This window comes from Corvus cornix, chromosome 18, assembly GCF_000738735.6.
Source record: "Corvus cornix cornix isolate S_Up_H32 chromosome 18, ASM73873v5, whole genome shotgun sequence".
Classification (NCBI taxonomy): Eukaryota; Metazoa; Chordata; class Aves; order Passeriformes; family Corvidae; genus Corvus; species Corvus cornix.
This window is the reverse complement of record NC_046347.1, coordinates 9,151,526-9,176,735: the sequence shown is the minus strand read 5'-3', so window position 1 is coordinate 9,176,735 and position 25,210 is coordinate 9,151,526. Positions and strand designations below refer to the sequence as shown.

At 38.8% G+C, this 25,210-nt stretch overlaps 1 protein-coding gene across 4 annotated transcripts in view; it reads left to right on the top strand.

The window, feature by feature from the left end:
- PITPNC1 (phosphatidylinositol transfer protein cytoplasmic 1) overlaps window positions 1-25,210 on the top strand; it is an 80,719-nt gene that overhangs the window by 32,786 nt on the left and 22,723 nt on the right. For 3 of the 4 annotated variants that reach the window (XM_010410090.3, XM_010410094.4, XM_010410092.4), the window contains exons 2-5: window positions 4,752-4,900; window positions 8,526-8,614; window positions 9,061-9,068; window positions 18,090-18,161. In XM_010410090.3, coding sequence (XP_010408392.1) covers window positions 4,752-4,900; window positions 8,526-8,614; window positions 9,061-9,068; window positions 18,090-18,161 — 318 coding nt within the window. The remainder of the gene's footprint in view (window positions 1-4,751; window positions 4,901-8,525; window positions 8,615-9,060; window positions 9,069-18,089; window positions 18,162-25,210) is intronic. The other variant, XM_019292303.3, reaches the window with a different exon arrangement.

The window sequence follows — 25,210 nt, the reverse complement described above, 5'->3', positions numbered from 1 at the left end:
GACAAGTGATGAATAATATTCCTATTAATCTTTTAATAAAAAAATAAAATTAAATCCTGGAACACATTCACAAGGGAGCACACAGAGCATCTTGCAAAGACTAAGACTTGAAAATAGATCAGAAATGTATCAATCAATTTTAAGATTGTTTTATGTGGATGAGACAGCATTCTATAAATCAGAATTCCTTAATAAAATTGCTACTCTTTTGCCATAATCAATGCCCTTGGATTCAGTGTAGCTGGACCGATGTAACTGATGATGAAGCTGATTCATTGTATTTTCTTGATAGAAATAAATCTTAACTAAATTGAGGTCAATGACAAAACAACTATTGCCATCAGTGGAGGCAGAGTTGTACCCTTTAGAGCTGCCTTCGTGCATAAGGACAGATCTGCTTCAGTTCAGTCGTTGCTGGTTTTCTTCTTTTTTTCTGTTTTACCTTTGCAGTTTTCTGAGAACAGGACTAGACACCACTGGCATGTTTTAGCATGAACCTCTGTGAGCAATACTTACCGTTGTTGAAATGCAGCTCACCAAACAATCATTACCTTGAGCAGGCACAAAAGACACTCAGTGTCTTCTGGACTCCAGCTCCTCTCTGCAGGAAGGGATCTCCCTACTGATTTAGAACAAAAAATTGCACAAATTGAAATGGCAGCACCATCCCTGATGGTTTCGTCTAGTTACAGAGAAATAAAAGTAGATTAAAGGGTTCAACTATTCTTTTAAATATGAGAATTATGTGTAAGACGGAGCCAGTGATAAATCTGTTACATTTTCTGTGAGCATTCAGATAAGAACTTCAAGGAGTGGTATGAAAATTTCAGATACAAGATCATTTTGGCATAATTTCTCCTTTGATTGAGTTTTATTTCTTATATTCCACCTGAAGTTTGAAAGTTTGTACTCTAAGACTTGTATTAAATCAAAACCTGAGCAATAGGCAGTCAGGCTGGAAAAAATTCAGACACGTTTGAACAAAGATTTCTTGTGCAGCTCTTGCTGGAGATGGTGGGAGCTCTGCATAAGAAAGATGGGTGGGGTGGACCCCTTTTAAAATATTTTAATTTTTTCCTTTATTTATTTTTTCCCTCCTATCTGAGGGATAAAAATGCTTCTGGTCTCACTTACCATTTTAAACAAAATCAGCTTGACCATCCTTATGCTGTTGCTAACATGAACCTTGTTTCTTGTATGACTAAATCCCAACAGCAAACACCATCTGCCTGTTGAAGGAGCAGGCGAGTCACCACCGAGACAGAGTCTCACTCCTTAGGACTTGGGAAACATCAGAGCTACTACAAAAGCTAAACAGCAATACCCTTAGAAATGTCTAATTCCACATTCTGTGCATTTGTTTATTGAAGTTCTTCCTCTGATATTGAATAAATTTTCACCTATTAAACTGAAGCATTTACAAAGAGTTTTGCTCCAGATCCAAATTTACATCAGGTGCCATTGTGTGAAATTTTACTGAATTCCTTCAAACAGTAGATGGTCTTGGAAAATCATCTTACAGCTAAGAACACAGAAATTCAGATTGTGATAGAGCAACATAAACAGTCATGGCACATCAGTTTACCCTTGCAGGAATAATGTGTATCAATTACTGTTGTTAAATGATTCTTAAGTGCTGTTTCTCCACAATATCCATAGGAACTAAGAAAAAGCTGTGACTTATTATTCAGGCATTTAAATTCCAGCAAGTTCTAAAAGACACATCTTTGCCTTGGATTTTTTTCATGTAAATAGAAACATACACTTGAAAAAATGCTATTTTATCTGAAATAATAGTTGTGCACTCTCTGATTTAGTAAAGTACTATTATTTTGGAAGTTAACATTTTCCATCCTGCTCTAGAATGATTTTAACATTTTGTACAGCAGATAGAAGCAAATGAATAGTACACAAAAGAGCTAAGTTAGCTACTTTAAAGTACATGTACAAATATGTTTCCTTTGCAGAATACAGCTGCTTTCCAGCAGGACTGCCCAGCCACTTCAGTAGTTATGAAAGGTTGTAGAATGGTCAAGGTTGGAAGGAACCTCAAAGCTCATCTCATTCCAGCCCCGTGCCACGGGCAGGGATGTCACTCACTGGATCAGGCTGCACAAGGCCCCATCCAAGCTGGCTTTGGAGGTGGATATTTCTACTCGACTGGTGTCCGATCCGTAGCTATGGAAAGTCATCGCCTGCGGAAGGCGAAGAGCAGTAGGATTCCTGCAGGAGAGCTGTCCAGCAGTGGTGCCTTCTGTTTCCTTCAACATCTTCCAAATGGGAGGCACCATGCTGAGCTGCCTTGGATACCTTTTGTGAGATCATGGCTTTGATTGGAATGTGTGTGATTTTGAGCCTCATCAGAGTAGAACCTTCCTTTAAGCACTGACTGTGCAGCATCTGGAAACCAGTTGCTGTTTGGCAGCACTGACCCTCATCTGCAGAGGGCAGTGGGCAACAAGGCTTAGCCCCCTTAAACTTCTGCTCAGATTAATTTACAGTCTTTGGGATTTGATATCTTGCAAGCATTTTATAGTGAGGTGGGCCCAGGAAAGAACAACAACCTCTGTTAACAAAGCGTGGTGTTGCGGGGATATCTCTGGTTCATGATGCTGGAGCAAATGAAGGCATCAGTACAACCCCACAGTTGGTTGTCAGGGTGAATGTACACTCATCTGGATGTTTCTGAGCCAGCATTTCCAGCAGAAACTGAGGTGTTTGACCATTAAAACTGAGAGCAAAACTGCAAAGGACTACATGGACATAGGAAATTGATATGTGCAATTATGAAACACTTTCCAGAGGTGTCCATGGCAACTAAAATTCATAACTTTGTTGGATAACAAAAATCCCAACAGAGATCGTGATCGAAATATTGACTTTATGTCAAGATGTAATTCCTCTCTCTACTCATCTGACCTTTTCATATTTCACAGGATATAAATTGCTGACCTCTTCCTTTCCATTAGAAGATAAGGACCTTATCACCTTTCCTCTTTTCTGCCATCCTTATCACTCCACAGGCAGTAAGTCTGTGCTCCCAGGTGGTGTAATTGATACTTATCTAATTAAAGGCAAAGCATTTTTTCTCAACTTGTATTCAGCTTTGAAGTGTGTTGCTTTGATTTCAGACCTGAAGAACAGCTTTGTGTGCCTGAAAGTTACTCTTTTTTAAACTGTACTAATTGATCAAATCAAATGTGCTACCAACTTTGCCTTCCCTGTGCACCAATGCATTCATTTTTTTTAGAGAAAAAGAGAAGACAATTTGTCATGGATCTAGTTAAAAGCTATGTGTGAGGTTTGCAGCTCTTCAGAGCCTTTGAGATTAGAACAAAATGTTCAAATATGATGAGATAAAGGATTCAGTAGAGACAAAGGTAGATAAGTGGATTAGCAAGTAAAACAGTGTTAGGACTTACTCTCTTAAATGAGCGTTCAAGATGCAAGTTCCAAATTTCTTACCTTCTTGTGGCCTGTTGCTGTAGGGGAATAAATTTGGATTATGTAGAATTGAGGAACTAGTATAGGGTGCCCTCCATCATAGTATTCCTTATCATTTTGTTTAGTGAGACTGTCTTGTTGCCAGTTACTAATAAGGTTTGTGATGGTTTGGGGGTTTTTTTTCTGAGCTAATTGCTCTTTTGAGTTGGGCTTTTTAAAGTATGTGATAGGATTGCTGTTTATAATATGCAATAGCTGCAAGAATCTCATGGAGTTTTCTGAGGTCAGACTGTCACGATGCTTTTGTTTGCTTATGCTGAGCTAGTACTTGGCAGCTTGTGTGGTAGCTCAGCCATTCTCTAAATTAACAGGTTGTTCTTTGTATTTGAAGGGGGATTGATGTGGTTGAAGTGATTAGCATGTACATGCCTAAACAAATTGCTCTGGGGGAGAGAGAGATCCATTTGAGAAAACTGGATAGGTCCAAAGACTGTTGTAAGAACCCTAGTATGCTCAAGAGTGTGCAAAGGACTTGAGAATAAAATTTCAGACCAGAAAATTACTGGTAAAGTACAATTTTACTCTAAAATCTTTGTCAATGAAAGTTCAAGGATGTACTTTTTGTTAAATTTCTTTGGAGGCAAAAGCCCTGGTGTAGATACGAGACACAGTGAGAAAAAAAATCAAGTGCAACAATTTATTTTTCTGTGATAACAAAGTTAGGCCAATCCTCACAGTGTTTGGCTTCCTAAGTAACTTGGGAGTAAATGATCATTAAAGTGCTTAAATGCATTTTAATAATATTGCAAAGTCACTCAAACTTCTTTTTTCAAAGGACTTGGAGTCTACGTGGTTTTTTTCTTAAGAACTGGAGCTCCTGTCTCTGTGGACCAGCAACAGTTACCCTGAATGTTTTTGTGGGGCCTCATTGTGTTGGCAGGGCAGGAGAATCCTGTGTTCCACAGAACTTTTAGAGTTCACCTGATGGTTAAAGTCCCTTTACATTTCAGCATGTGGAAGCACTAGATTAATTGTTTACTTATTCTTAACTGAAATACTTACAAATACAAAGTCTAATAATAGAGGACTGGCCTAATTCTTTACATTTGTATGCACACAGGTTTTGTTGTTTTTTCCACAAATGATGCCATGGACTTAATAACATAATGGGAGGACCCCAAAAATACTGGTTTTCACCTTCAACTACCTTTTATTTACACACAGCAGTATATCATTGACTAAGACTGGCTTTTGAATACGTGTATAACATAAAACTAATATACTTTGTTCTTGGTTTTGCCTTGCAGTACAGAATTGGACAGCTGTACATGATCAGCAAGCACAGCCATGAGCAGAGTGACCGAGGGGAGGGTGTGGAAGTGGTGCAGAATGAACCCTATGAAGATCCCAACCATGGCAATGGTCAGCTAACAGAAAAACGTGTCTATCTCAACAGGCAAGTGCACTAAAACTGTTTCTCTCAGCATGGACTTAATAAAAATTTGCAAGGAATGCAGGCAACAGCCTTTCTGTTTCAAAAGAATATGTTCCCATGAATACATGCTGCTTCCTGGTAGCCATGGGGAGGTGGGGTAGATCAGTGGCTTGAAATAGAGGGATTAGTTGTTATTCCTTCTAGAGTGTCTTCTGCATGAGAAGGAACTTGAAGTTAAGGATATAATGAAAATCAGAGCTTTTGTTTTCTTTTACACTTAATTGTTTGTCATTTTGTTCTCCAAAATTGTTGGGGAGGGGGGACCAAAAAACTAAACAACAAAGCCAGCAAAGTCCCACCCTCCAAAAAAACCAAAACCAAACCATTAAAAGGCTTAATTTTTTCTCACCTCATAGTCATGTCTCAAAGCCAGCTGTATTTTGCCTCAGCAAAGTTAATTGACATTATGAATGACCATTAGGCTTGTACATTCATTGTATGAATGACAGCCTTCTGGACCATTGGGCTTAAAGATATGGTGGAAAATTTGGGGGTTTTCTCCCTGAAATTTCATCATTTCTTAGAGTGAAATGTTTGTCTTCTTATGCTGAAATGATACTGCTGAGGATCGATGTCTCCACACTCACAGGCCAAAGATGTTTAGATATATATATATTTGTGCAATATGAGATATATTTCTCAATCTGTTCCCATTTTTACTACTGCTGATCTAATTGAATACCACTGCTTTTTCTGAAGTTCTTCTTTTCCCCTGGGCCTGTTTCATTTTATTAAACTTACGCTCTGCAGCATTTTGGAGTGCGCATACAAACACTACAGCTATTGCTTCCACATTGCAAGTTCCTCCTGCACTGCAAACCAGACATATCTAACCTTAATTCAGGCCAAATTGAATCACCAGTGATGTTACACACACACACAAGAGTTCAATAATATATATCTTGCCAACATTTAATATTATTTTTATTGTAAGTGTTCTCTCACAGGCTATATAGGACTTGGGAAAAAATCAATAAATATATTCCCATTGTAGAGCTCCCACAAGTTGTGGGGCTTTTTAAAATGTTTCTGGATATTTCTTTCCTGCATGTTAAAAATAAGGCTTTAAGCACCAAAGAGCATATTCAGAATTGCCACTTCAGGGCGATTCAGAATGACCACAAGAACCTAGAAGCTATGTACTAACCATACTTGGGAAGCACTTGATTCCTGATAGTGCAGGCAATGAAACACGGGATCTTTTAGCCAAAGATGGGTACAAACATTGACAAAGTAAATCTTTGTCCCTATAACAACTCAGAAGAGTTACCTAAAGCTGTGGTGGATGTTTGAAGTCAGGTTCACCGAGTTTAATGATAATTCTGAATCCTCCATCACCAGATTTGCTGTTTGAATCTGGGTGTGGCATCACAATGCCACCTGATATTGCAGCACTGTTGAAGCTTTGTGGAAAGGATGAGGAGGTTTTCTGGCCACTGTGGGTTTTGCTGGGAGGCTAGGGTGTCTCTGGAAGATTTCACTGTAGGAGACATGCTTCCATACAAGATGTGCTGGAAACTTCTCCTCTGCCTGCCTTCCTGAGGAACAGGACTTCCACCAGCACTGTTCTCTCCCTCCGTTTTTTTCTTCTTGGGTCCACTGCCCTAAAAAAACTTTGTTTTGCTCTATTTTGATCTGAACTTATATCTCTTAAAGAAATTTGAGACTGAGCTTCATCTGGACAGGGTAGAAATAAGGAAATAAGGAAAAAAGAAAAGATAATGTGACCCACAGCTACCTGTGCTGCTGAAATAGAGATATTATCTTTTCGTTGAGTGGACCTTGGAAAAATTAATCTGTGTCTGTGAGTGGGATTTGCTGGCAATTCTGAGTATAATCTGTATTTTGCTCATGAAGTTATTTTTTTCAGGATGTGCTGTACTGGTGAAGATAGGCAGACAGGCAAATATGCTAAAAACAACAATAACCAAAAAAAGTACAAAATGAGCGTATGTTTTCTAGTGTCAGTGTAACCTTAGTCATATTTAGAATTATTCACTGCCTCTTCTCTCCTGCTGGAGCAATGTTTTCAGAAGCTGAAAGTCTGCATCCTCTGGTATTTATAATTTAGGCACCAGAGTAAAGTTTAGCAGGGGTAAGGGAGGCAGTCATAAAAACACTGACAGAGACTGACAAAATAAACAGATCTGATACAGGGAAGTCTATTATGCAGGATGTAAAATGCTGCTTAAAAGTCTGTACACAAGAAAGGTTTATGTAAAGAAAAGAATCTGGTTTTGAGCAATGTCATCAAAGAGCAAAAGTCAATGCACTTGGCTTTCAATCTGTAGATAATGTACTAACATCTGCATTTTGCCTCTGGACAAATAAAATATTTATATGTAGCTAGATAATGGTTAAATAAGCCTTAATGATCCAAAATGTATTTTCTTCAGAAATTTGCTAATATGGAAAGTTAATTTACTTTCTGCACACAGTTATCTAAACAGAACTATTTCAAACATTTACACTCGGGAAATAGAGGTTTGGAAGCATCTCCTGCACTTCAGTACAGATTCAATCTTGGCCTGGGTGATCTGCTCAATGCTTTGCCAGACCAACACCATCTGAACTGTGTCCCCCATGTACAGGGATATTTGTGGCATCCAAGGCCTGCTGTCCTTGGAATGACTAGTCCTGCATCTTTGTTCCTGGCAGCCTCAGTGCTTCTAACTGAAGTCATTAAGAGAGGGTTGAAAGATGAATTATAGTGAACTTGCCTTTTTAAATATTTGTTTGTTCATCAGTTTTTGGTACCCTCTGTGACCAGACTGCTGGAAATGAAACCCAAGAGCCATGGTAAAAAAATGCTCCCACTCTTCCATAGTATTATTCAATTACCCTTTAATGGTCCTTCCATATGGTGTATCCATGTCTTTGTTTTCTGATTCTGCTGCTGTTGTACCACTGCATTGGTGAGTTCTCTTGACAGAATGAGCTCTGAGCTGTAACATCAGTTCCATTAATTCTCTTCACTTTTGTTATTTACTTTTCCCATCAGCAAAATGGGACTAATGCTGCCTACCAGCCTCACGAGGTGTTTTGAGTGATCTGTTAATTTTAATACAAAAGCTTCCTACTCAGGAGTTGTTATTGGTAATGTGGGAACAGCTGAGTGCCAGGTGAGCTGAGCATGAGGGCTTCAGTGCTGGCAGAGAATATGGAGGAAGAAAAAAGAGTCTGTAAGAAGTAATGGATTCGGGATCGAAGTGGACTCAAAGCCCACATTTCCTCCTGACCTCTTGTTAGAGAGTGCCTCCCTGTGGCTGAGGACAAGGTGCCACAGTTACACCTTGTTTAGACTCACCTGTTGAGTTCAGCCCTGGCCAAAGGTTTGGGGCCATGAATTCTCAAAATGAGCAGCCTCAGCTCAGCCCACTCAGAGGTTGTTGCACTGGCACTGATCTGCTCCCTCTGCGAGGGCAGCACAGCTGAGGCAGAAAATGAAAATACTCTTGAGAAGTCTGGGTGTTGCTGTGTCCCCCAAACACCTCACAAATGATGAGCACATCTGGAAGTATCTTTATTTCTACAATACACATAAGTCATAATATATTCTAATTTTATATTTTCTTTTAACTTTCAGCAAACTGCCTAGCTGGGCTAGAGCAGTTGTTCCCAAAATATTTTACGTTACAGAGAAGGCCTGGAATTATTATCCTTATACAATCACAGGTAAGGAATGTAGCAGAAATTATTGCTGCTTTGTGGTGTGGGGGTAGTTTAGTTTATCTTCAGAAGCTCCAAGTTATACGTTGAACTACAAGCACCAAGTCTCTTTAACATCTTCTGTTGAACTGCATATATTTTTTCACCTTATATGTACTGGTATCAGGAACTGAAGATTATAGACTAAGGATAGGTAAAAACTGGAGTGCTATATCTATGAAGTTTCTTGCTGGCAAAGAAAACATCAGGTGCTTGGATTCTGTCTGACTTGTGTCCTTTATTGTCCCATAGACTTTATTCAAATAGAAATCAGCAGCCTATCTGACACAATAATTTTTATTATTAATGTGTGTTTACTGTAAGGATCTCGCATCATTGTTTTATTTCACATTTCTTTTTTTTTTCTTTTCCCTCTTATTTCGTTTTTTTACAAATGGACAATTGGAAATCAGAATACACAGTAAGTTTTTCTTCCTCTTTTTATTCTAAAATAGAAAAATTATGTAAACTATAGTAGTGGAATCCAATCTGATTCCTTCTTAATATAACTAATTCATAATACATTCAATAGTGAAACTTTATTTTAGTTATTTGTTTAAGCAATTTAAAGGGAAATTTGACATAATTCTAAAGGGATCCTATAAATTCTTTTTTATCGCTTCAAAATAATTTGATATGTTTTTACTTACTGACTGTAAGAAAGAGAAGGTTCTATAAAACAGGGTGAGGCTTTTAAGGTTCCAGTTATTACCTGGAGACATGAGAACAGATTTTATTTTATTTATTGTTTTATTAACTTATAAAATGCTCATCTCTGGTATAGTATCTGGGAAACTGTACAATCTGTAGACAAAATTAAACATAATCTGGGCATGGTGCCCAGAAAAATCGGCTATTCCCTCTTGCAGAGCTAAGGCAAAATATAGCACATAAATCATGAGAAAAATTGTTTTAAATGTGCTGGCCTCAATAATACGCAATAAGTCTTCAGTCTTCAGTCTTGGAAGGTGAGGAGGGGATGGTGAGGAGGTTCCAGGTAAAGGGACCTTTCAGAAACTCCTGCTTTGATTTAGTTTGAACTTCTGACTGCAGATAAAACATAATCCCGATGTTTCTCTTAATTCTGCAGTGCTCAAAATATTTGTGTAGATTTTTTAAAAACTCATAAAGCATAAAAAGAAAAAAAAGATATTTCAGTGTGATAAAAAGAAAAAAATTAAGGGATTTAAAGTCTCATATTTGAAAACTGGAGACCAAGAGTTGAAACTGTGATGACCAGGTTTGAAAACCCAAAGCAACAAACTGTGCTTTTCAATATGTGCTACAGGTACTTAGAATATTCATTTGATTGTCAGAGAAAACCCAAATGTACCAAAATGGACAGTAGTGATGAGGGAGAGATTCTTAGCTGGTTTTGCCAGAAGACACTTTCAGTAGGATCTGTCACAGTTCACATTAATTAAGATTTACCTTTGATACCACATTTAGTTTTAGGCTGGGAAGTTGACATTTGCTGTGTTGCACTGATATCTCCCCATGGTAAATTTTTTCTTTAACTGAAAGTAAATTTCAATCTTTTCATGTGATTTTTTTTTCTTTAACTGAAAGAGACAAGTGGGGATGATGCAAAGGGTGGTGGCAGACAGAAATATGTATCTAAATTTGAAATGCGACACATTATTAAAACCAAACAGCAGTGCTGTACTCAGAGCATCTGAATCAGGAGGTGATCTCTGTCTGGTCTGTGAAACAACACCTGGTGCAGATCGGAGGAAGGTACAGCTACAGAAACGTTCAAGAGCATCAGCAGAAATGATTGCAGCATTGAAGAGACATGTAAAGAAAAATTAAATCAGTCCAGAAATGTAGAAGGTAGGCAAAGCAATCACTGAGTGACAGAGTAACTGCCTAGGGGAGCTGGGGACTAGTTACTCACCATGGTGCAAGGAAACAGAACTAGAAATACTGGGAGGAGATCAGGGAAACTGTACTTCAGACAAAAATCTAAAATATGCATTAATGGAGCTGATAGGCTGTGAATTTATCTTCATGGAAAACAGAGATAGTGCCTTTGCCTCAAACTATTGAATCTAGAACAAAAATGTTTAATATACCACTGGGAATAATTGCTATCCTTGTCTGGAATACTTCTCTAAATTTGATCTTCTATATTCATTAGAGAATTCTGAAAGAAAGAATATATAAATATATAAGATAGCTTGGAAATCCTTTTCTTAAAGATCATAAATTCACTCTGAAGGGTCTGTGGGACATGGTAAGATTCAAATTGAGCCTCATTTCGAGGGAAACTGATTCTAAAGGCAGGCCAATAACTGGATAAATAAAGCATAATCTTATCGAGTCAAGTACATACTGGTCTGTGGTATGTTCACACCTTATTAACCTTGTAAGCTCCACTCTAAATAAAGAGAAGGACCTTAAAGGCTCAGCATGTTATTTCAGTGTGTGTTAGTGATTTGGAAGAGGATGTGAACAGCAGACTGAACCTTACTGATAGTCTTAAGGTTTTTCAGTTGTAAAATATGAAGGCTGTTGAGAAATTGCATTCAAGCCCATACTCTGACATTCAGAAATGCAGTATGGAATAATTTCATCAATCTGGTTCTCCTGTGAATATTATGGAATTCATAAACATGACTTCTTAAGGATCTGAAATTAGGACACCTAAGAAAAAAGGCTCATCAGGCATTGAAAAATAATTTTCAGAATGTTGTTCTGTGCAATGGTTGTGTAAAAAGCCAAGAGTGATTGGATGCATGAAAACAGGAATGGAAATTATATTGTCATGATGTTAGTCCTCTGTAATCTGGATCCAGTTATGATGGCATCTGCTTTAAGCAATGGTATTTGTTACGCAGCAACCCCCTAAATTTGACAGCAAACAGCACATCTGCTACTGGGTATTGGCAACATTATTAACAGCATGTAAAGCAACTGACACGCTCGAGATAATGAGTTTAACAGAACTATTGCACAAGAGATGCTTTTGTGGGGTGGGATATGTGCCATAGTGTCATGTCAGGAGAGCATTTGCGAATGTACCTTGTTAAAGCTGCTGTACAAAAGACTTCCTATCAGGAAGATGACACGGGTGCTGCCCCTAGAAGTGCTGTATCAGAGCTGGAGCTAATCCTTGAAAGCTTCCTGCTGGCATTGAGAGGGAGGAGAAAGTCGAAAAAATACTTTCAAAGCTGAAACCAAAGGAAGTAATCCAGATTTGGGGGTACTGTTTAGAGATTAAGATATTCCTGTAAAGTTTGAAGTTATAGTGGCTGGGGTGTTACTTCAGAACCATATGTGAGAAAGTCTCTTCAAGTTAGACAGGAGCTGCTTTGGTTTTGATCTTGTCATTAGAAACCTGACAAGATGTCTTGCTAAAATATTTGTTTGAGGTTTATATATAAATCCATTTAATATTGTGATTAGGTCGATGTTAAGATCATACATCTGGGGTACTCTATTTAGGATGGAGCAGAAAGGGAGCCCCACAGGGGTAACTCCAATGGATTCCACTTCATAAGCAATTCCAGGACTTGGTGTGGTCAAGTGCCTCCTGCCCAGCTACACCTGCTCCTGGGGAATGGGTGCTGCTAGCTGCTGGCTTTGGAAAGAATTCCTTTGCTGGACAAGGGCTGGGGCCTTTTTCACTTGGAGGACGGAGAAAAGATGCCTTGCAGCTCTCAACAACCCCTGTGTGCCAGCTTACCACAGCCTTTGCAAGTATGTATCTTTAGTGGAAAATATTTATGCTATTCACGGTGGCAAGAACAACTGAACTTTCAGGAGGCTTTGTTATTTTTCTTTCTGAGGTTGCCCAGCCAGATTAGAAATAATTAACTAGAAAGCAAACTTGTGTCTATTGCAAACCAAACGAAAAAATAATTGCATAGAACTAGGTTTCTTTACCTGCATTGGGATACTGTTAGAAAATAAACAGCACAGAGCAAATATCCATTCGACCTGCTCAAGTGACAGTGGAGATTCTGGACAAAAAAAGAGAGGAGCCTCAAGCAAACAAATACTCAGATCACGAATGTTTGGTGACTAAACCATGGTACAAAATCTTCATGTGATCGAAGTACACTGAAAATGAGCTACACAAAGTTTAGCCCTCAAGTTGGAGAGCAAAGGGTTTAGGAAAAATACAAAGAGAATTTAAGCAAACTCTTCTGAATTTGAAGGTACAGTTCAAGTGTTTACCAGGGATCAGTTCAAATAGATTTGCCACCTGACCTGAACAACTTTGGTGTTGTTAGCAATATTTCAGTTCTGGGGCTGAAATTTGAAAACAGCTGGATAAATTTTTTGCGCCTAATTTATGGACAAATGTTAGTTTCACAATTATATAAACAAAACAAACATTAAAATGGCATTGTTTGCTCTGTGCAAAGGAGGAGGAGCATTCCTTCAACATGCCAGTGTCTCAAATTAACTTATGAATACAATATAAATTCAGAATATTTATGGAAAACAGTTATGGAACAGAAAGCAGGAGACAACAATTCCTTTGATGATTTATCACAATGACATTTATTCTTCTACAGCAAATGACTGAGGAAAATAAAATTATGTCATCTGGTATGTGTCAAGGCCCCAGAGTGAGAGTTGCTAAATGGTCCATTGCTGACCTGCTGGTTTCTGATTACTTTTGAGAACAGGCATGTTTTGTGCTTCACTTAGCTGCCGGTTTATCCATGAAGTAAATTATCTGGAAGAAATGTTTTTGTATTGTTATTTTTATAATGAGATGACTTGAGAAGGAAAACAGTTGTTTCAGATGAACATTGCTGTAGAGATTTTCCTGTGTTCTCTTTATCTGATTACCAGCCCTTGAAATTTGGATGTAACCCCTCACTCTTCAGTGCAGAAACTTTTCTGCAGTTTGAGGATATGAAGAGTCTTCATCAAAAATGCAGCAGAATCTGTACCGCAGGATTAGAGCCTAATGCCAAGTTACTATCAGCATCCTCCCATCTTACCCCCCGACTCAAAAAACAGGCTAACTGCTGCCATTGTCCTAGGAGAACACAGATTTTTTTTTCCCTTAGGGGTTCTAGCAAAAGGAAGGACCTCTGTAGAATTTATAAGAAGCAAATAATGTATCTTTTTAGAGAGCTGCAAACCTGTATTCTCATTTAATAGCTTGATCCCATTGAAATTAGTAACTCAAACTGCTTGAGAGAATTCCCTTTTTCCAGCACTGGCTTATTCCAAAGAAATCCAGCCCCCTCTCTGATGGATGGGACTGTCATTTCCACTTGTGCACGCTGCTTTTCACTTCCCTTCTTCCTCAATAAGCAGGTTACTGTTCCCATGTATCAAAGAAAGAGATCCTAAGGGAAGGCAAAGCCAGAGATAAGAGTTTTATAGTGGTTGGAGGCAACTTGTTAGTCATCGTTCCATCTTCAAGTTATTGTACACAATACAAACAGTGGTTTTCTTTCTTGGCTTGTTTATGAGAGTTTTGCTCCCTTGTTTATTTTCAAGCCCTGGTTTTGCATTGTTCTTTTCCTTTCCACTCAACAGCACTTTTGTTTTGCTGTTTGCCACCTTCCTGTGCTTATCTTGCTTTCCAAATTTTCCTCCCTCTCACTGAGTCACATCTTCCAAATACTGCCATGACCCTGCCCAGCCCTTTCCGTCTATTCTCTTCCAACCTTGTCACCCTGATTGATGCTGGTTTGTGCCATGGGTGACCTGATCACACAGCAGCTCTAGGAGCTCACATGCAGACCTGTCTGGAGGAGTCTGAGGGGAGGCAGTAACATGGTAGCCATTTTCCAAAAAACATTGAATATTCCACCTTCCATCACCCCATAGTCCCACATCCCCTTTGTTTGTTACAGCAAAGTTGGGACTCCGTTTCTCTTTCCCAGGTTCTTGATCTTCAATAAAGAAATTTTGTTGTTACCCCCTGAGTACCAAAATAGTGCCCAAAAATTTTGAATTTAAAGGATGTGATATCTGGAATTTACCCTACGGAAAAGATTTCATTTGGTTCCACCTGTGTTGTCAAAATAATGCATGTGTGACCATATGAAAAAAAGTCATCAGTCTGAAAAGTGGTGGAAGATGAGAGGGAACATTTACATGAAATGTCTGTCTTGCTGGGCTTCTATGTTAAGATTTAGGGGAATATGCTTCTGCTGCTTAAAAAAAAAAAAAAAAAAGTGGGATTAATTTTTACTGTACAGAAACAAGTGCCAAGGATTGTGGATTAATATTCACAAGGAGCAGGAGAGGTGAAGAGCAAGGCTGAAGTCTCTAGCAGGTCTTTGAACATTCTGCAGGCAGAAACCACATGCAAAATGAAACCAACTGCAACAGTATTGATGAACTGGCATCACTCGCACAAAGCAGGTTCCAGAGGGTGAAGAAACCTCTCTCAGACAAACATATTTGCTGAAAACTCCAGTAATTCCCACAGCCACCTCAGGTGTAATTACTGTGCAAAGGTTAATTTGACAGTTGTGTCCATTAAACGATTGTCACACACCGCGTGTTTGACTGTCTCTTTAAGACTTTGGCAAGTGTTTTGGCACACTTCGGTTCTACCCTGTTCTTGTAAGTGTTGCTTATTGCTATGGCAACACTAATCAATCATCATGCTAAAAATAGGCCTTTCGTTTTTCAAGAGGTTATATGAAGGGAATTGCAAATGCAACTGCAGGCTGTACTTTCCATATGCTGCTTTCATTCCTTTCATTCGAACATGGAAATACTCCTGCTCACGGCTGGTAATTACTGTTACAGACTCCTGTTATTGCACTGGGTGCTCTCTTGAGCCTTAAACCTCTCCTGGTTCTTCCAAAATTGAGGTTCCAAATATAGAAAGTTTAGGAAAATAAACAAAAAACCTGGAATGTTCCCTTTACTTGTTTTTGAGTGTTACAGGTGTGCTGGGGTATAACAATTTTTAAAGGAGTTTATAAGATGCCTAAAAAATCTGGAGGTGACAATACCTAAGATGCCTCCTTTGAGAGCTTTACACAAAGAAACCTTATCATTGAAGACACTGTGACTGAAGATTTTGTATTATTCTGTAGAACTTAAGTTTAATTTCAAGTTAAAGATTAAATTTGCCACTGTTTTATTCCCAAGAGGAACCTTGCAAGCTGTAGAGGTAGTGAAATGGAGAGCCAGAAACAGTGCCCTGTGCATTCCTGTGTGTGCTTGGGATCGATCGCCTCCAGGTCAGTGATGGAAGAACACAGGCCCCAGAGGAGGCAGAGCAGAAAGGGAGTGGTGCTCAGAAGAAAAGAAAAATCAACTAAAAGGTTTATTCCCTACTATTCACTCCCCAGTTTGATTCTGACTGTTACATAACAATTTTAATCCCCAGTTAAGTAAATATGTGGCCATTTGAGGGGAAAAACACCCAACTTTTTGCATGATGAATAATAGTCTTTTGAATGATGCATAAACAGTTTTCTGGTTCTGCCAGAGCCCTCTGCCAATTAGTCAGAGTGCAGCTGATGAATCATGAGACACATTCTGTGAAATGTTCGAAAATTTGGACCCTGCTAAGTGTTCCTGTAAGGCAGAGAGACCCCCCACAGCTGCTGGAGCAGTGGTTGCCAGTCAGTTGAGTTTCTGAGAGAGATTTTTGCGGTGGAGGACTTTCTGGTGAATTTGAATTTTCATTTGGGGTAAACCCATGTTACCATTTATAATCTCAAATTAGGTTGTTACAGTTCTCTCCTTCATACTAAACACACAGGGAGGCTGACTGTGGGTGGCTTTACAGAAAGTGGCTCTCTAATGAGGTGGCTTGAGGTAAATGGCACTTACCATTCCTCTATGCTATTCTAAGGATCCTTGGTCTTTTCTTAATGCTTCTTTTTTGAAATACAAGGTTAAAGGGTCTCTTGTTTTAATTAGAGTTTAGATTCTGGATCACAAGAATCAACAACTAGATTCAAGCAGTGGCTTGCTGAGCTGCTACAAGCAGCCCAATGCAGCCTCACGTTCAATACATGGAACAGTGACATTTCGGTGTCATGACCTGACTCATTGCTGACAACCTCTAGACAGTGATTGAAAATAGCAGGCATTTCTTTAATACCAAGGTAAAAGGGAAATCTGGCATTTGGCTTTACTCATAATTTCCTCTGAAACTTCAGCTGTGCTTCAGATCAACAGTATGAAGGGGGTTTTGCCTTCCATGGCACCAGAACCTTATTTTGAGGAAACTCTCTCACTTGTTTTTTCGACAAGGATTGATTCTAGATGAGCTTATTGAGTACTGGATATCCTGTGACCAGAAGAAAACTGAACAATGACCTGTTGGGTGATATCCATTGAACGAGGAATGTATTTGCTGCAGTCTCCAATGAGTTGCCTTCTCATTTCAATTGTTGCACTACACCTGGCCTCTTAAATCCCTTCTTCCCTTACTCACCAGCCCCTCCCTTTGAAAAACTCTCCAAATGTTTTCAAGCCTGAACTTGGACCAACAGCAGTGTGAACAGTGAGGCATCCAAACATCCTCATTGTATATCCTGTATGTACAGCCCATGAAGGAGTAATTTGCCATAGGGGATTAGTGATGCATCACACAAGGAACTGGCAGTTAATGCAAGGAAAGGCTTGGTGACTAATAGGAAAGATGCTGAACTAGTGTCCTTTAGAGCTGGTTAGACAGCTGCTCTATCTGCCTGTCTGAAAACTTGCTTTGAAAGAAGAACTGTGAAATGATAAATAAAATATACTTGAAATATTTATTCTGTTGGAATTATGTTGTGTACTATTACAAATTCTAGTCTTCATAAGCCAACTAAGCTAAGCAATGCTCAGAAAAATAAGTTTATTCCCATGTAAATACAGAATATTAATCTTTAACAGAAAAATATTGGTGCTTTTTTTTTTTTTTTTTTTTTTTTTGGCATTATTATCTAAAGATTTGTTTGGATTTAGTATAAAGGAATTTTCACAGGGGCTCATAATCCATCTTAATTTCACTAATAGGAAATTGTGCTAAAATTCATTTCTCACTGAAAATTAAGAAAAGCCCTCACACATGAAAGCATTGCTGTCTGTTTGGTCAGGACCTGCATCTGGTGAAGTGTCATTGGGTTATTTTATATGAGGGATAGACTGGTCTATGATGAGGGATATTGAGTTGCTCTCAAGATCTTATTGAATTGAATTTCTAACAAGACATTCAGGACATTCATACTCCTGGGCATACTGAGCATGAAAACCATTGCATCTCATTATTCCAGAGTGCTTATACTGATTTATTTATACCTTCATTTTGTTTTCAGCTTTTAGATAGAATCTCTGCATCCCTCCAGAATCATCAAACCTTTCAGGTTTACATTCTGTGAACATTTACTCTTTTTCTTGAAGTAATATGAAAAAAATAAGAAAGCTGATACCAAAAGGGATGTACTGAATATGTCAGCTGATGAAGCAAGGCGTATTTTTTGTGTTAAACATACTTTTCTCTTTGTTGCAGTGTTCATTTTTGCCAAAATTCTCCATTCATATAGAGACAAAATATGAGGACAACAAAGGAAGCAATGACAGTGTAAGTATGACACCTTGTGCAAAATTTGATTTAATCCTCTTTGTTAACCACAGTCTGTGTCTGGGGCCTCTAGGTCTCTCAGTTTGGGAAAAAGGCCCCATCAGACTTGTGCCTGTGCCCCTCCCTGGGTGTTCTGGTCTTGAGCAGCTGCAGAGGAGTTACCTCTGAAGCACCAGGAGATGAAAGATCTGTGTACACACCTTCCTTTCTGCCTCTCCTATTCTATTTGTTCCTTCTCTAAACACAACATAATTTACATATGTGAATTTAGTCCTGATAAACATATATGGAAAGTAAAGAAAAGATGACTCTTTTTTTTTTGGTGTAATTGTATTCCACTTTATGTGTTTTACATTATTATCTCTGAATAAAGGGGGTTGAATTCCAAGGAGGTGTCAGGAAGAACAAACGGGAAACTGAACAATGGTCAGAGTTGAGAGATCTTAGTAAACAGCTTCAGGAACAATGGCTGTGCACTTAGGTGATGCTTTTGGCAGTCACTTACCTGAAGTTAAAAAGTTTTCAGAGTTAGAGCTTAGAGATGAGAGGGACAACTAACTATGTAAAATCCTCCCTAGAGGAAGGGCAGGAGTGAATTGCCAGCAGCTGCTGCTCAGAGAGGCTCAGGAGCAGAAGGCAGGAGGTCAGTCAGACTTTGCTGTCCAGACAGAGAGCAAAGCAGAGTCAAACACCTTGCAAAAAAAAAAAGAATAACTTTCAATAAAGCCCGGCACGTAAAGCTTGAACCTTTGGGTTCATATACTAATATGTTTCTCCCTCTTTCATTTTGGTATGCATTGGCTGCAGACTTATGGGAGGAAGTTTCTTGTAGGCATGAAATAAGGTTTAACTGTCTGGAACTTTGATCTGTAATACAGAGACCCAATGAAGGGGTGTTTGAACTTATTCTTGAGAAGGAAAAGGCAGTAAAGCAGATTTTAAGCGTTCTGAGCACAGTCTTCCAGTGTCCTGGGGTGTCCCTCCAGCAGCCTTGGTAAGAGGAAGATGTTCTCTTTTCCAGGTGGGAGGTACATTTCCCTCAGCCCGCTGGGCCTGCCTGTTCATGAGGCTGACAGCTTTTGTGCTACTTATGGCAGAATAATTACATGTACAAGAACCAGGTGGAATTTGGAATAATGCTTTTGGCATGCATCTTCCCACTGGGAACATGACAGAGATCATCTATTAGCTACCGGATATCAACCACTCACAGTCACTGCTACTCTAAGCCAGATCAGTGAGTGAGTTAAAAAGAAGTTTATTACATTACCAGCTAGATGAACATTGTGTAATTAATGCACTTTTTAATGTTCACTCCTGCTTTTTGGCAGCACTTTAATTCAGAACAAGCCCACACCTTAGGTTTTGGGAGGGTGCAGACTAATTTTCTGGTGCATTATAATGTCAGCAGTGAGCAGATATTATCTGGGCTGCTGTCTGACAGAGGAAGAACTGAAGCTATTTAAGCAGAGTGAATTCTTTCAGTGTGTCAGCTTGTGGCTAAAATACTGTGAATCAAGCCCTGAACAGTATCCAACCAGGGAATTTAAGATGGCACAGAAGTGGGATACTCCGGTGATGTAAATCAAAGAAACTCTATTCTGCTTGAATCCAGCTCTTCCAATGTCATTTTTACCAGAGTGCCAGTGGGGTAATATCATATTACCTTTCTATTGCAGCACCTGAGTCACAGACTAAGCCAGTGTTTACCTAGATTAAGAGATTTCACTGACCCTTACTTGAACTGAGGAGGAGAAAGAGCAGCTGAATTAGAGGGTTGCACTCCAGTCCTAATTTCCCTGATCTTGTAATTCTGAGAGCTATGCTGTTCACTGGTGTGAACACAATAAACCAATGGAAGATCTACGTTTTTGTGCTCCCGTGACCTTGACATGGGACCACAGACATGACTGGAACAGCACTGAAATGCTGAAGGTTCGTAAACATGAAAAGGCTTCTGTTAGTCCAGACACCTTGGAACTAGGAGTCAACCTCATTTCCATTAGTCAGTGGGCAGGCTTAAATTTCCCTTAAGAACTGGCAAAGTGTATTTCTCCTTTGTGTCAGATGAGTTTAGATTAAATGTCACTGTTTGTCTGCTTAGAAAACAACAGGAAGCATAGCATCCATTCCTATAGATTTCTATACATACACTTTATTTTCCTTCATTGCAACTATCAGCCTTGTCTGATGAAGAAATAATTAAACCAAAAAATACTTCGTAAATTTTGCAGTTGTAATGCAAAATAGACTGAATGAATGTTAATGTTACAGTAATGAGGGCAATAATACAAGTCTGATTTTAATCCAGCAATTTCTCAATAATTTTTTTTAGATCATACAGGTTTTCTGAAATCTTTGCACTCTGATCTATTCTTCATTTCCATACTGTCTGATAAAGTAGATATTGATTGTGAAACATACTTAGATATAAGGATATTAAAACTAATTCCATGGAAGAAAGCAATATAAATGGTCTTGGGTTCCTGTCATTTGGTAGGCTGGTATGTTATTAGAATTATTTCATGTAACATGTTGCATTGTCTCATATAATTCTACCGAATTATTGCAATACATCTTGATGCAAAGTTCCTACTGATTTTTCTTCCCATTTGGCATGATAGAAGACACTAGTGATACTAATGAAAGACAGTATCTGCTCTGGAACCTGATTTTTCTATGTCTTAGACTTCATTATCATTTTAACCTATTTTAAATGTGTTGAAGCACTCTTGTTCCAATCTGTTAAAGTTTGCAGTTGATTTGCACAAACACTGACAGAAAGAACAACGGACAATAAATGCCCTTATTTAGGTAACCTTGCTTAGTAGTGCAGAACCATAAATCCATTCAGCTGTGATTTCAGTGCTCAGCTGATTTTGATGTATCCCATGTAGATGTTCCATGGCAACTCTGTCCTTAGAAAAACAGAGCCAGTATTGGATGAACATGTTAGTACATCAAATATTGTCCCTGCTACCTTGCAGCTTTACAGTTTCATTAATGCTGTCAGAAACTGGACCAGTGAGTCAGTCCAGTCAGTGTTTCCTCTTGCAGGTCTTTTTTAAAAAGTCAGCTTCTTAAAGAGAAATTTTATTTTGATTTTACTTCTATTTTAAATTATGAAATGGAATTTCTAAAAATTAGAATGTTTTGTGAGATGTAAATGACACAGGAGGTGGCATTTGTAGAGTACATGAAAATATTGCTTCCCTTTGCATCCTGAGCTGCTTCCATTGGTCAGGGTCACAGTGGGCAGTGCTGGGCAGGGGGAAGTGCAGGTGCCTACAGCCAACAACCTCGGTGAGCACAGACAAGTGTAAAAGAACACAGCAATCGCACACTTCTCCCATAAGGAAAATTAGTACTTTAGGAATTTGAATATAGATATGCAAAGTCTGTATTCTGAATATTAAACACATAAGGTACATCCAAGAGAATTCTTACGGTTATCTACTGAATGAAATGGTAGAAATCTGGGCAGAAGGGTGTGAGTTACTTCTTGTGTGTCAATAAAAGGGGTGTGTGCTTTCCATGAGAAGACTTCCTTAAGCTCTTTTTGTATTTGCACAGGTATTTTCTTTCAACGGTCCATTGAGTGGTCAGTATTTGTGTCACAAAGGGCTAATTTAGTCAAACTGTCATCCTGCTCTCATTTCTCTCCGATCTCTTCTTCTTACTATTTCAGTGTACATTACAGACACACACTTTGGGTTTTTTTCCTTTTAGTGGGGAATACACCAACTGTGCATTACAATCAACTGTTGATTTCAGAGGATCCACCGTATGGCTCCAGTGGCTGCTGTAATCAATGCCAGCCATGTCACACACAGCAGCGCCGTGCTGTCCCTGCGTGTCACACTCTGATACGGGGGAAAATGTCTGCAAAGCAGCTGAAGGTACAGGAAAGGCAGAGTGGGGACAGACACTGCTCAAGTAAATCACTGAATCACAGATACATTCAATTTTCCTATTTGTTGCACAAGGACCATTATGTTTGACTGACTTCTGTTGGTTTGTTTTGTTTTGTTTTTTAGTCACAGAATTAATTGCTGCTGATATTTGGGCAGTGATTTTTTGCCATCTGATGGTGACTGGGGAAAGCAAAACAAGTACAGCTTGTCAAATAGTTCAGAGGTTGTCAATAATGAAAATTCACTGTATGTAAAACTTCCAGTGCCTTGCTCTTTGTAGCATAACATTTTTCTCTGGAAAACTCAGTGGCTAGATCTTGATTATGAAACTAAAGTAAAATAAATTTTAGGTATGGCAGCTAACAAGAAAATCCATTTCTAGTTTGGTTGAGTTTAGAGTGGTTTTTTTCTCTATTTTTGTCTCCTATCTTAGTAATGTGGAACTAGGTTGTAACAAAATTGAATATAGCACATGGAAATTAAATGTAAATTCACTATTTAAGGCAACTGCCTTGAAACACTGATTCCAGCTGAAAAGGATTCAGCTGTGCCCTGGTTTAGCCTCACTGCACCGCAGGATCTCATTCTGGAAACCATCAAAAGGATTGCTGGGCATCATTCAAAACACGGCAAAGTCAAAGCAAGGGACACTTTTAGGGTGATTTTATTTGCACCTGGACTTTTCCTGTGTGATGATATTGAGCATCCCACAATTTGCAATAAAAAATTCATGATTTTATGAAGCTTTTCCCCCTCTAAGAATTCTCAAAAGATAAAGGTAAACAAGTGGAAAGGTTAGGCTGAAATTCCTCCTGAGTGAAGAGCTCTCTTTGTTGAACTGCAGATCATATGTCCCAAGAACATATGGCTATCGCAGAACATATGACAAGGCCCACACTGACAGAGTGTGAACAAGTGATATGGTTGTGCCTCTACTTTTTGATTTTTCTAAATGAACTACTGAAGTTAGTCAGTAAATCTGGCACTTGAAGTAGATGTGACTTAAAAAAACTAATCCCAATAAATATTATAGTCTATTACAGTCTTGGAAGCATAACTTCTTTGACATAATTACATAAAAATCCATTTCTCTGTCCAGAAAGTACAAATCTTAATGAGATATTTTATAAGAGATGGAATAATAGGGAAGTCGTGACATGGAGATCAAAAGGAGCAGGGAGCAAGGCTGCAGATAAATATGTAACTGCCTCTCCAACTCTGTGGCACACAGGGATATTCCCAGCCAGTTCAGGGAGCCAAATTCCCTGTTCTCAAAGAGAGATTCAATCTTTTTCCACAGAAAAATTGCTCCCAATTATGTGTGTTCACATAAATATTTTTATCCAGTGAACAGGTTTTAAATTGGTCAATTCCTGTAATCTCTGCCCAAATAAATCTCAAAAGGAAATTAAGGGAATTTGGAAGTAGCTGAGGTTGGAGCATGACTTACTGAGAAGTTACACACTGAATAAACTCTATGGATCGAATTCTGAGTCAGAGTTTTCCTTCAGAAAAATAAGAGCTGCAGTGGAGCAGGTGACACAACCTGCTCAAGGTGTGTGGCAACACACTGGGCAGTAGCCAGTGGTTCTGGCCGTGGCAGTCTGCAGAGATGAGAATTTCAAGGTGGAGAGTGCCTATTTTGTGCCTTTTTTTAATGGAAGAAAAGGATTATTCTTGCAATATTTACCACAATTACAACCCTACCATGAATTAGCTGTCTCTTTACAGCCTTCTGATCACAAACTCCTCATGTTTAGGCTAGGAAAAAAAAACCATTTTGTAATAATGACAGAGCCAAACACCTTCCAGCTGGTAATCCCTTGGATGGCTCCTTTGCTCTCGAAGACGGAAAAAAACATCACAAGAGAGAATAATGTATTATGAAATAAAGCCAAGCCAGAGGCACAGATGTGACCCTCGGCATCCTGGTAGTGCAGATGAGTGAGGAGTTTGCCAGTGTGGATGGAATCAATGCATTCAGCAGAAGCTGGCTTTATACTGTTTATATCCAGTCCAGGTTAGCTCTGGGGATTGGCCATAAAAGTTAAATTTTAGATAAATGACATTTGAATAAAATTGAAGCCCACAACTTAGCCTGAAAATAAAAGAAAATGGAAAAAATAGAAAAAAACGCTTATAGAAAAGAGGATATTAAATTTCCCGTCATCTCCTAACCTGACTTTCTGTTCTATTCCTGTAGCTACCAGGAAAAGGGAAGTCACTAGCAAAGGATGTGCCAGGACATGTCCTTGTAGGGCAGGAGGGAAACAAGGGAATGAAATTGAAGCTCACCAGGACTTAGATTTCTGCAGCACCCTGTATGAGCTGTCTTTCTTGAGGTTCTGGAATCACCTGCCTGGGGGGGAGGGGAGTTGTGTGCTTTTCTTTTGGTTGGTTGGTTGGTTGATTGGTTGGTTGGTTTGGGGGGGGTTGGTTGTTTTGGGGGTTTTGTTTGGTTTTTTGGCTTTTTTAATTTTCACCAGAACAAACCATTGACGGTCATAAAGAAGACCCAGTTGAAACTTTTCTCCCATTTTCTGTCATTCTGTGGGTGATGGTAGTCTAAATCATGCTGAGTTTTCATCCCTCTTAGGAAGAGGAAGTAATAAATGTTTGTTGTAAAAAAGCTGTCATGTTAACCTCCCAAAAGTAAAACCAAAGCCCACAGCAAAAAGGCCACTTCAGTCTGAATGTTGCTCTTTGTTTTCCATTTGATTGTGTATTTTAATCTCAATTAATTACTTGGTTTCCAAATGTAAAGCCTGTCCAGTTCTTTCCAATATAATATTTAATAGTCTTTCTACATCATCTTCTTAAGGATACAGATTGTTCTCACCGTTCAGTTTCTGCACATTTGCAAATACAGTTGCACAGATTGGGAGCCTTATGCTTCCTTTTGTGGCCTTTAATCTTTTCCTTTAAAACTTTCAAGTTTCTCTAGTCTTTTTGATCCCAACCACAATAAACCCATCCTCCCTACAGGGTTTCAGGCAATCCAAGATTCTGTGGCTAGGAGAGGCAACAAGAGAATTAGAGCTAGGAAAGAAATCAGTCTTGTTCTCTAATGACTTCTTATTTTCAACTGCTGATAGAATGAGAAGATTAAATCTCTAGCTGCAAATCTTGTGAGGA